This window comes from Melanostigma gelatinosum (assembly GCF_949748355.1).
Source record: "Melanostigma gelatinosum genome assembly, chromosome: 21".
Lineage (NCBI taxonomy): Eukaryota > Metazoa > Chordata > Actinopteri > Perciformes > Zoarcidae > Melanostigma > Melanostigma gelatinosum.
This window is the reverse complement of record NC_136654.1, coordinates 6,736,131-6,748,175: the sequence shown is the minus strand read 5'-3', so window position 1 is coordinate 6,748,175 and position 12,045 is coordinate 6,736,131. Positions and strand designations below refer to the sequence as shown.

At 45.7% G+C, this 12,045-nt stretch overlaps 1 protein-coding gene across 1 annotated transcript; it reads left to right on the top strand.

Annotated features, from left to right (window-relative positions):
• Positions 1-585: 585 nt before the first annotated feature.
• On the top strand, positions 586-5,801 carry metrn (meteorin, glial cell differentiation regulator). Its single transcript, XM_079294009.1, has 4 exons — positions 586-878; positions 1,560-1,993; positions 3,448-3,507; positions 4,054-5,801. The coding sequence occupies exons 1-4, from the start codon at positions 772-774 to the stop codon at positions 4,365-4,367; spliced, it is 915 nt and encodes a 304-aa protein (XP_079150135.1). The 5' UTR covers positions 586-771; the 3' UTR covers positions 4,368-5,801.
• Positions 5,802-12,045: the final 6,244 nt, after the last annotated feature.

Below are 12,045 nucleotides of genomic sequence, written 5' to 3'. Positions count from 1 at the left end.
GTTTCCAGCAGTTCAACTTTTGTTTGGTTAACTAATTAATTCGTTAATTAAACCTCTTATTTGGTAGAAAAAATATACATCAGGCAACACATTATTATTCAACACAGTTGTTTTATTTTGCTTAAAACATATCTGGAGGGGGTCTTTAAGTAATAATGATAGTAATCTCAATAACCATATAACATTGATAATATTCACAGAGCCCTTTTAAAATCAACAAATTATAAAATCGTCAAATGTCAAAATGAAACTGATAAAACCAACTCCAGCAATGTAAAATAAAGAAACATAAAACGAACTCAAAGCTTCTGTTAATTCACTCAGCATGTTGGTTAATTTAGTATTTTCTATGCAGACGTGCCGAACACAATAGTGAACTGAAACTTGGTTTCACCCTAAAATACTGTTACTTATTCTGCAGGTCAGACGCCCCCCCCCCCCCCCCCCCCCCCCGTGTGAGTGGTTTAAAGTTTCACGACTCGGACTCTGATTGGTTCGTGAAGTTTTTCCGAGGGGGAATAACTTCAGAGCCCTGCGTGCCGCTGACGTCCAGCAGCCCGGAGAGTCCCGAGCAGAGAGGAGAAGGTTTAGCGGTGTTCTCGTGTCTCACACAGCAGGGGAAGAGGGTGCGAGGACACGAAACTATGGAGGCGATCACACGCACATTTGTTTTATAGAGGGATTTTACTCGCGGAGGTTTCAGTTTTGGAACTCTCTTGTTCTAACGTATTCTCTTTCTTCTTCTTTCTTTTTTTTTTGACTTTGTTGAAAATGTCTTGTTTCGGGGTTTGGATTAACGCAATTTGGATTTTACTTTTCGCCATTTTTGACGCGTCTTTTTCGAGCTATTCTGAAGACCAGTGCAGCTGGAGAGGCAGGCAAGTATTTCCATATGTTTATGCGTGCATTTGGTTGAATGAATATATATATATATATATATATATATATATATATATATATATATATATATATATATATATATATATATATATATATATATATATATATATAAAATTCAGAGATGCTTCAGGTGTATCGCCCGGTAGAAAGCAACATGTGGAGACTTGCCATTCGGGCGCAGTGAAAACGTTTCTGATGCTCTGCTGCTGCGCCTCCGGGCTGTCTGCAGGAGGCATGGGGGGTCCAGACAGACCGGAGACTGAAGGATTCATTCTGATACAATCAAAAAAAACATGTGATGCATGCATGTTGTTGAATAGTAGTTGAATTGAGGATACATTGTTAAAATACTTGCAGAGGACTTTGAGTTTGGCCCTTAAGATGCCATCACTGGCCCCTGTTACCACAGACAGGCTGCCTGTGTCTTGAGTGGCAAAAGTTCTACTTAATTTTTATCCTTTTTTTCTATGTCCTCTTCTGTTTCTAAGCTTTTTTTTTTCTTTAATGAAAAGTTTGGTTTAAGTTGCCTGTTTGCGTGGCTCACATTTAAACCAGCTCAGTTAGTTCTGCAGGAAAGTGTCCTCTGATGATGCTAAAGTTAGTTACCTGTAAAAATAGTATCTAAACCTTTATGTAACCTTGTTCTCCTCTTCTCACAGTGGTTTGTCCCAGCAGCAGGGCAGCGTGGAGCAGATCTCCCTCCACTGCTCTGAGGGCACACTGGACTGGCTCTATCCCAAAGGGGCCCTGCGCCTCACCCTCTCGCCCCGCCTGCCCTCTGTGGCGGTGGGGCCCGGCGGCAGCAGCTCGGGCCTCATCACGGCCTGCGTCAAGCCTTCTGAGCAGTTCCACGGAGCCCAGCTGTACCTGGAGCGAGATGGGGTCCTGGAGCTCCTGGTAGGGGACCGCCTGGAGTCCTCTCCCCCACCGAGGGTTCGCTGCTTCAGCCGCCTGCCCGGGGAACGGGTGGCTCTCTTCCTGCAAGCTACACCTCACCAGGACATCAGCAGGAGGATCGCCTCCTTTCGGTACGAGCTGAGAGGGGACTGGACCGCTCGCCTGTCGCTGGACTCCAACCCCATCAGCAGTGAAGGTGAGTCAGTGAGGCAACAGTCAGCCATGTTGGTTTGAGTGTGGCTACTCGAGGTCAAATGAGGAGCCACGATTAAATGTTTTGGCTTTGTTTTGTCATAGTTAATGAATTAGGGGACAGTACAGAAGAAGTTTTGGGGTGAAACTTAATTCTCAGTATCCGAAACAAAACTCTTCAGAAAAAACACCGAACTGTGGTTAAAGTTCTTTTCCTTCCTTCCTGAAAGGTTTGGGGGATGCAAGGTTTTAACCCACAAGTGATGATATTACACTCCATACAATCCTCGCTGTAGATGATTCATAATTCATCACAGGTCTCTGTGGGCTGGTTGGGCTTTCCACAGCCCGTGCAGAGAGAGAGCGAGAGCAAACTTTCCCCCAGAGGCGTGCTGGTTTGGAGTAGGAGAAGGGGAGCCGGCGAGTGGGGAGGAGGAGTGGGGGGGGGGGACAAAAGCACAGTATGTGGGGCTTTCTCCAGAGTCCAGAGCCCTTTGAATGGGTGCCGCATGAGTATTCTGGGATTACTGCCGTCGCCTAGGCGACAGGGAGGCCTCTGCCCAGCTGAGATGCTCCTCTCCTTTGTTGAGCTGCCTCGCTGTAGGGAGACTTGTCTGTAGGAGTCTACTCCCCCGCTCTGCCTCCCCCCCCCACACACACACACACACACACACACACACACAGATTAGGCTTGGAAGGGGGTTTGCTGTGGACTAGAGAGGAAGGAATCTCATTTATCAAGTGGTTTTCACTAAGGAGGAGAATGTGAGGGGTGGGCAAGGGGCCTCCAAAGAACCACAAGGAGAACTTTAAAAAATGCCAGGACTTTTTTTTTTTTTTCCTCTAGCCACAGTTTAGTCCAAGCAGACAGACAGAGCTTTGCTTTGATTTTTTTTTGTGGCCATTTCTAAATCCTATTACGACTTTGAGTAAGGTGCACCGCACTTTTTTTTTTTTTTTTCCCAGTTTTTAAGAAAAGTTGTCAAACCTCGGCAGAAAGAAAGGAGAGTGAATGTGCTCCTTTGAAGTCCACCCCCACTCCTTCTCCTTGGCCCCTGTCTAGCAGGCTTTGATGAGGTGTGACTGTAGACACCCTGAAAGGCTTTAAGGGGGGGAAGTTTCATCTGGCCTTTAAATCGTCTGGGGTGGAAGAGCCTCGCACCTTAAAGCTCCACTGGTCCTTCTTCTGCCAACTGTAAAAGTAGCAGCTGTCTGTTGGAACGTAGCGCTTGGTCTCTCCTTTTGTTGCTCGTCTTTGCACAGCGTTTCAGGTCTGGGTTCACATCTCGCATTCCTGTGCATGAGATCTGGGAATACGGTCTTTGAGTCTCAGTATATATATATATATATATATATATATATATGTGTATTAGCATATACGTGTTTTCTAGCAGTACAGAGTGCTGTGTGAGCTCACCAACTGACTCTCCCTCTTTCCTCCCCTTGTTGTCTCTCCAGAGGCCTGCAGACCCTGCAACAACACTGAGATTCTGATGGCTGTTTGCACCAGTGACTTTGGTAAGTTACCGACAGAAATCCGCCCCTCTAATTCAGCCCAGATCAACAAATTAAACCCGAGCAAAGCCTCAGAACATAATGATTTCTTGTCGGGATCTACAAATGTGTCGAATGGGTTCAAAGGCAGAGCACCCCAGTGCCTCCAAATTCACTCCTCTCAAAAGTGCAAAGGTTAAAGGTGAAACAGCAGCTCTCTGCAACCCCCAACACACACACACACAAACCCCTACTGGAGGCACTGTAGTGGACTAATCCTGACATCACCCCCCCCCCCCCCCCCCCCCCGATACAAGGAGCAGTGGACTAATCTGCAGGCCGCTGATTGAGCTGTAATGGCACTGAGGAGAAGTTCAGCTGGCAACAAAAGTCAGAGGGATTAGTGAGCAGGCGTGGGCCTTCGTACGGCGGTTAAACATCAGTTGGTGGTCAACAAAGAATCCCCCAACAAGCTACAATAGGCCTACAAAACGCGCAACATGACAAAAATACAGCGTAACACTTTGTAAGTCAACAAGATATTAACCTGAATGTCCTGTTTGTCCACAGTTGTGCGAGGTAACATCCGATCAGTGGCGGAGGACGATAACCTGAGAGCAGCGGTGATCAAAGTCAGCGCCACCCGGGTGTTTCGCCAGAAGTACGCCCTGTTTACCGTCAACAGTCGCCTGACCAGGCGGGGGGAGGTCAGGACTCTGCTGCAGTGTGGCGTCAAACCGGGGCCCGGCAGCTTCCTCTTCACGGGTCGGGTCCACTTTGGGGAGGCCTGGTTGGGCTGCGCTCCCCGCTACAAGGACTTCCAGCAGGCTTACACCATCGCCAAAGCAGCCCAGCAGATACCCTGCGAACTGCCTGTCGACTGAGTTTAAAAACTCTGCGGCAGCTTGTCGACTAGCGCTCAAGAGTCGAGGCCGTACCGAAAGCCGGGCCAAACTCAGCCCTGGTCCATAGTTTTGGAAGAAGCCATGGTGTCCCATGGCGCCACCGACGACTTCCCAAAAGGTCTGAGGAGTGAAATGGACTTCCCCCCCCCCAACACCATTTCAGTGCAATATGTAGTCACCGGGTCAGAAAGAACCTGGTGGAGTTGTGACACGAGGGACGTGCTTCTCATGAAGATTATAAGCATTTGGCATTGGACATGTTTTTACACACAGTGATGCTATTATGCAGGTTCAGAGAAAATCTATTGAAAAGCTTTCCATTCGGGATAAATTAAGTCAAGCCATTAATTCAGGCTTATTGAGAGTCATTGCTTTGAAACTCAGGAAAATGTATTAAAAGTTCTATAGAAAGCGCACTGCCTCGGTATCCCAGTGAGGATACAATTAAGGCACCTATTTGTTCAGTGAGTGTCGGGTCATGGGAAAGTTATTTTTTGCTGGCTACCCCTCTACTGGGGGGGGGGGGGGGGGTCATCCTCAGTGTTACTATTATTAATTAAAGAGATTATTAAAAAATGGGAAAAAGTATATATTTGCACTGATAACGGAAAGATCTGGAAAGTGTGATGCTGCAAGCACTGGAAACCAAATAAAAAAGCAACTATATGTAGCATAGCGGAGCAATTGAGAATTGAATATATGTACAGACGATGTGAGCAGGTACAGCAGCGACACAAAGCTACGGCTACTTGAGCGGCTTTCACAGCTCAAGCTAGTGCTGAGAGCACTTTCACATGCGAGCCAACTCTGAGATTTTGCTTCTGTATCACAGTACATTTTAGTAGCCAAGCAATATTTCTGCAAAACTGAACGAATTGGACTGCATTTGGTTTAAAAAAAATTCATAAAAAGAATTATCGAAAAATATGTTGGAGTGGAATTGCAGCAGTGTTGCCAAAGTGGTTCTGAGTTTTGTTGCTTCCAAGTCGTTCTCTGCTGATGTTGTCATATATTATCACACACAAGATATTCAACTGTATATCATCGATTATGTTCATAAAACTGTCGACAACAGCCCTTTATAACTTCAGTCCGGTGTTGTTGTAAGATATAAAAAGCTAGCTCAAGAGAAACACAAAAATATGCATTCAGTGTTAAAAAAAAGAAGAAAGATTCATATCTAATGTGCACTATATCAACAAGGGGAGGTGTTCATACCAAATTACCGTAATATGCTGAAGTGGTCTTAAATGTGTACACTGCCATTTTTGCTGTTTATTTCTATGTCAATTTATGTTAATAACAATGTAAATATGTTTATAAGAAATTCTAGAAACCACAGCGTGGAAAAAAAAGTCTGTATAAAAATTTTGTATTGGATTATTTTTGTGTTTGTCTGTGTTATTAAAATATACTGCGAGAAAACACCCGTGTATTCAAGTTCTTCTGGAAGCCTTTTCTCGTATATATATTCACTTTGAAGTCATTCTTTGGTGCATTTCATGCTCCACAAACATTATGCAGCTGGATCATTAATTCATCAGCACTCCAACCCCCCCCCCCAACACATCAATACAGTTCAACCCACACCACAGTAGTTGGGTCCAAAGGTTTGTGGCATGGCAAACTTTTGTCAGACATAAGTCACTTCCAGGTATCCATGAATCAGATCTCTGAAAGCTCCGAAACAAACGGCGCGCCTGAGAGAGCGAGAGGCCTAAAAGGCGGAGAGATTTAAGGAGTGTTCAGGGCCCAGAGGGCTGTTTTTGGACGGGGAAGAAGGTAGAAAACAGCGTTTGGAATTCTGTTGTCCTCGGCCTCCCGTTTTCAGGATTCAGGAAGCAATAAATTGCCATTAAAGGGAGCGGCGTGGGAGACTCGGCTGAGCTGAGGTGCCACACAGTCGCTCGCGTTATCCTGACCGCATGTGTGCGAGGTCACAATAAAACCAAATCTCCTTCACACATCACTTAAGACGTGCGCCTTCAGCTTGGAGCTAAAGTTGGTTTCCTGTACCTCCACTTTGATTTCATCTGCAGCACCACAGACCATAGCTGTTGCCCATTTTTATGCTCTGACGGACGAGGAGCTGCACGGTAGATAATACAGAAACACCCATATTGGCGATCCTCTATGATAAATTCACCACCTGTTTCTCCTCCTCGCAGAATTCTGCACACACCTCAGTAAAATCTCTGAATTGCTGCACACAGTAAATCTACTTGGAAAAAGAGCAGCTGGGGAATTCACATGGTGTTTAGGGTTAAATGGAGAAAAAAAAAGAAAATTCACAAAAGCTCGACATGCCTTCCATGTCTGGTGAGCTATCTCCCTTAGAAACCCTGACAGTGGTTTGCCACCGCATCAGTAGTTCATGTGAGTGAACTTCCAACCTCTCTAGCTATTTACTGCCTTTAAAACATCCCGTAGCTGGGGCCCCCGAGCTGCTCGGGCCCTGCAAACACACACACAAACAAACACACACACACACACACACTTCTGCCCCCTCCCCTCCAGTGCATGTGAGGTTACTGCTGCAGGGCTGATAAGCCAAAACAAAGAGCACTCAAATTATACTCCAACGACTTATGTGACATTCTGACAAAGCTCAACTTCCTGCATTGTTATCACTTCTTTGTGACCCCAGTTTGAACCCCCAAAACTGCAGTAATTATGTCAGTTATAATGGTCACAATGACACAGTGCCACGGTTTAGTTTTGCACTCGTTAAATAATAGCGATGGCAATTGCCATTGTTTAAATGTAAGCACAGTGCACAATCCAAATAAAACGTTGGGAACAGAAAAATCCAGAGTTTCTTCCTCAAGACCCTGGAAACGTATTTTTGCATGTATTGATAATTGCATGACACACAATAAACCTTCCTCCCCCCCAACCACCCCACTCTTCTTTATAGTCTGTTCAGATGTGTTGTGGAGGTGAGCTATGGACACGGCGAAGCGGGGAGCGCTCAAGAAAGGGGAATCCAAAGCAATGGGAGAGAGAGAGAGAGGGGCAGGGTGTGGACTTCCGTCAGCCCCTGGGGGAGTTTGAGGGAAGTGGCTGGAGACAAAGCTCCAGAGATGAGAGCACAGACAGGGGCAAAGTGCTCCTGGACACTCCCTCGTTGTCCAGCACACAAAAAAAACACCACACAAGTCCTGTGTTTGCAGCAGTAACGTTGCAAAAATCGGACACCTCCTGTCTCAAAGCGATGCAGAAAAATGAGTTCATGCATTTGTTACTTCTAGACTAGATTAATGCAAATTCATTATTATCAGGCTGCTCGAATACTTCTCTGAAATCAAGAACATATTTAAAAATCCTCCCTCCTCTTCACCTACAAAGCCCTAATTGGCCAGGCACCATCGCATCTGAAAGAGCTTATTGGACCATATTACCCCACTAGAGAGCTGCGCTCCCAGAATGCAGGGTTACTTCTGGTTCATAGAGTCTTAAAAAGTAGGATGGGAGCCAGAGCCTTCAGTCATCAAGCTCCTCTTCTTTGGAACCAGCTTCCACTTCCAGTCCGGGGGGCAGACACAGTCACCACATTTAAGAGTGAGATAAAGACTTTCCTTTTTGATAGTAACGTCTTTGTCTTACTGTAGTTTCATTCAAGTTTGCCTTGGAACAGCCCCTATATATGCTGCTATAGGCCTAGACTGCTGGGAGACTTCCTAGGATACACTGAGCTCCTTTCTCCTCTTCTTTCCCTCCTTGTGTATGAATTCATGTCCCATTAACGCTCATTACTAACTTTTCTTCTTCCTTGGAGTCTTTGTGCTTTCTCGCCTCGCGGGTTTCCGTGGATCGTGGTTATATCTGGACCGCGGTCCTGGAACAGAGGATGTAATATGCCGTACAGATTGTAAAGCCCTCTGAGACAAATTTGTGATTTTGGGCAAAATAAATATTCCGTCACCTGGATCTCTCTCAACTAAATCTGTCTTTTCATGGCTTCATCATCTAATCTTTCCCACAGCTTGGTCTACAGCTGCTGTTTTGGATCCAAAACAGGGGTTGCCAGACACATGAATCACAGCTTCTACATGAACTATATTAGTAAGTAGTGAAGAATCAACAGCTGTGGATTTCATCAGGCTTTTTTTCCCCCCACATAAACAAATAACTTTGCCATACTGGTAAGCCAACATTCGGCCGAGTAGTCTGTCCACCAGTGACTCAGTGGTTGTGCATCATGCTGCCTCTCCATCAGCTCAGCACCAGCTGACAATGAGCCTGAAGTCCATGACCACCCTTTGGCATCCCAGATTCCCAGCTGACAACTTCTTGTTCCCATAACACCCTCGCACAGCTGGGAGCGATGATTCCCAAATGGAAACTGTGAACGTACACGTCTGAGAACACGCTAGCTCGCTAAAACAACATCTTATCAGGCCAGCAATGAGCAATTTGCAAAAACTGAAGCCTCGTTTCACAGCGCAGAGGGAGGGCAGCAGAGAATAACGTGGCCGGCTTTAAAGCTGAGTGGGCAGTTTGGCTGGGGTTGAGAGGTCACGGCAGAATAGAGAACAAGTGTAGAGCGGTGCAAGAGCATGTTTATCTGGCCATGTTATCCTTCTGAAGTAGTGAAGGGAGGAGAGCGAGGAGCCCCCTTTGTTCCTCAAGAGCCTGCAGATGGCTGTAATCCCTTCCAAAAAATGCGCACTGAAAATCAATCAAGACAGGGTGGACATGGTGTATGAGTGTGTGGAGGCGGGCGACACTTTTCTCAGGGAGGGGGTCCCGCAAAGAAACACAAGTTGGGTCAAACAAGCGTCTTTGGCGCTTTCCCGCCAAAAAAAAGTATTGTAAGGAGGGAATGAATTGCGACCCCCTTCAATGAAAGCCCGCTCGCTATACCCCTCCGTTTGAGCTGAATACAGCTGCCATCACCTCACCGTATCCTGGCGCTGACATCGCCTGCAGGGGGTACAACCACAAAAACCTCCGAACACTGACATCGTACTCTAATAAGGCTACTTAGAGACATTTCACTGTGGCAGGATGAGGGGAAACATGCTCACATAGAAGCAAATAGATGGATAGACAGATAGATGCGGATGTTTAACAGGTGTGTTTACCATGTTAACCACTATAGTTCAACATGTTAGCTGATTTGTCCATTAGCTAAACACGAAAGTACTGCAGAGGCTGATGGGAATGTCAATAGTTCTGTAGGTATTTTGAAATCAGCAAAAGTACCGGACAGATTATGACCTGATGCTGGTGCTGGATTAAAAATGAAGGGATTGCAACTGATCCAGAGTTAGATTTTAATGTCTGGAGCTAATTCTTTTGGCAATCCATCCAATAGCTGTAAACAAGTCATTAAAAAACAAAAACGTGAACCCGATGATGATTCTATCAGAAAAAACAAGGGATCACCAAAGTCAATAGGATTCAGCCTCAGGGGTCCATAAATATAATTACAAAATGTCCTCGCAATCCATCCAATACTTGTTGAGACGTTTCAGTCTGGACCAAAGTGGTGGACTTCCAAACACCTATTCTAAAATATGATCATTTCCCGAGGGCAACAAAGAGTTTCCTACATTTCATCCTGTGCTAAAACCCTCATCTATAAACAGAACTCTTTGTAACACAATGACTCTAGAATTTTCTGTCTAGGCCTGAGAGTCTGCTCAATACAAGCAAGCACAGCTGTCTTTGGAAGGGCTCTCCAACCCTGCCAATTAACCACAAGGATTATGGTTTTCCGACAAAACCAGTCCGATCGTCTAAACAAAGCAGAGAAACCTCCCCGGCAGATCAGTTCTGTTCTTCCTCTACCAACCACCTGTGTGTTTCTCCCATCTAATCCTGCAGACCCGCCTCCCCTTTCATTTCATTTTATTGCCTGTTGTCTTGCTCCTCTAGTCATCTTGGGTTACCTCCTCAGGGACATATTGCACTGTTTCTATTGTTCAAATTGTTTATGGAAAGAGGGAGGCAGGAACGAAACTGCCACTCACATTGGTTTTGTTACTAGTATCTCCTTCCATTTTCCTTTTGGAAAACACAGCTTCAGGGCAAGATTTGTCAGACACGCCTGGTGCGCTGTGTTGCGAAACACGTGATGGTATTGAATAGCGCTCACACTTGTGCAGGTGTTAATTTGTTAGTATTTAAGAAAAAAAATGCGAAAGATACCCAGCCAGCCAGCAAACTAACTGCTTTAACCATCGTGAGTGTTTAAGGTTTTTTCTCCTTTTAGCATTCTTGAAAAATAACCTTTAAGGAACATACTACTCCTATGGCACAATATGCCGGTACAATGCCACGGCTGCTAAAAGCACTTGATCTTGTTGAATCGAGTGAAAAGAAAAAGAAACAGAAAAAAAGACTTGTGAAGCCATTTATGTGCCAGACGTGCTGACAGTCAGGCGGCATGTTTATATTCCAACAAAGTGCACTCACACACTGTGCATCAGCCCAGCCGCTGTGGCCTGTCTGATGTTTCAGAAGCTCCTGAGCCTTTCTCTCCCTTCGCTCTACGCTCATTCCAGTGGAACATGTGCGCTGGAATTCTCCCCCAATTAAGACAGGGATTAGCCAGGTCCGCTGTGGGAACCAGCCGAGTGTGGGAAAACAGAGGGCCCGTCCCTCTCTCCTTCCCTCACTGACACTCAGCCTCATTCTCACTCGCTCTCACTCATCAAGCTGCCTCCCTCCCCTGTCTTTCTCCCCCTTAGCCTATACTGTAATTCTTCCTCCATTTTCTCACCCTATATCCCGTCTTTCCTAAACTCTCATTTAATACCTTCCAATTTGTCTCGTCGCAGCTCCCTCTGTATAAGCCCAACTTCCAAAAATCATTTTTCTATTGTTTCCACTCTCATCTTTATAATCATGTACAATTACCACTTTTTTTGTCTCTCCTTTTCAATCTTTCGCCCTCTTTCTTAGCCACCCAGAATCTCCACAGCTTTCAGCCCTGACTCTTCTGGTTTTCTGAAGTGCACGGCTCTTCTGTGCTCCCCTCTCCTGCCCCTTCCCTCCTCCCTCTTAATGCCTCTCTAGCCTTCATACTGAAAGCCTGTCTGGGGGGGGGGGGGGGGGGGGGACTCTTGCATGAATAGTCTGAGACTGTCAGACTAAAAGAGGGGGTCGAAAAGACAGCTCATCAGAAAAGAAAAGACAGGTGTCTCAGAAAACAGACAGTTACGTATAGTTTGTTGGCATTTTTGCATTTGCTCATTAATATCAAACATAAAAATTGTATTGAACTAATCCTATTATTGGTAGAGTGAATATACAATCTGCAGCATCCTTTAAAAACAATCATAAATCTCATCAGTATCATGGGAGAATTCAAGAAACAATCCATACAATGTGAATGAGCATGAGCTGAACATCCATGGGAACATCCTGGTTGAAGTTCATGCTCAATTTTCCATTGTGGCTGCGTTTCTTTCTCATGATCTTGCAATGCTCTCACTATCACACCGGATTCCTCTCCCACTGCCTCCACATTCCTCCTACTCATTGTCACCTTTTCTTCCTCGTTCCCACTCTGCCTCTTACTTTCCTTGCGTTCCCATAAATCCTTTCCCCGTGCACTCCACACAAGGCTTGTCCGTTCCAATTACGGCGGGGCCGTCCAGCCCCCCCCCCCCCCGGCTCACACACACAGGCCGCTCTCATTAAGCCT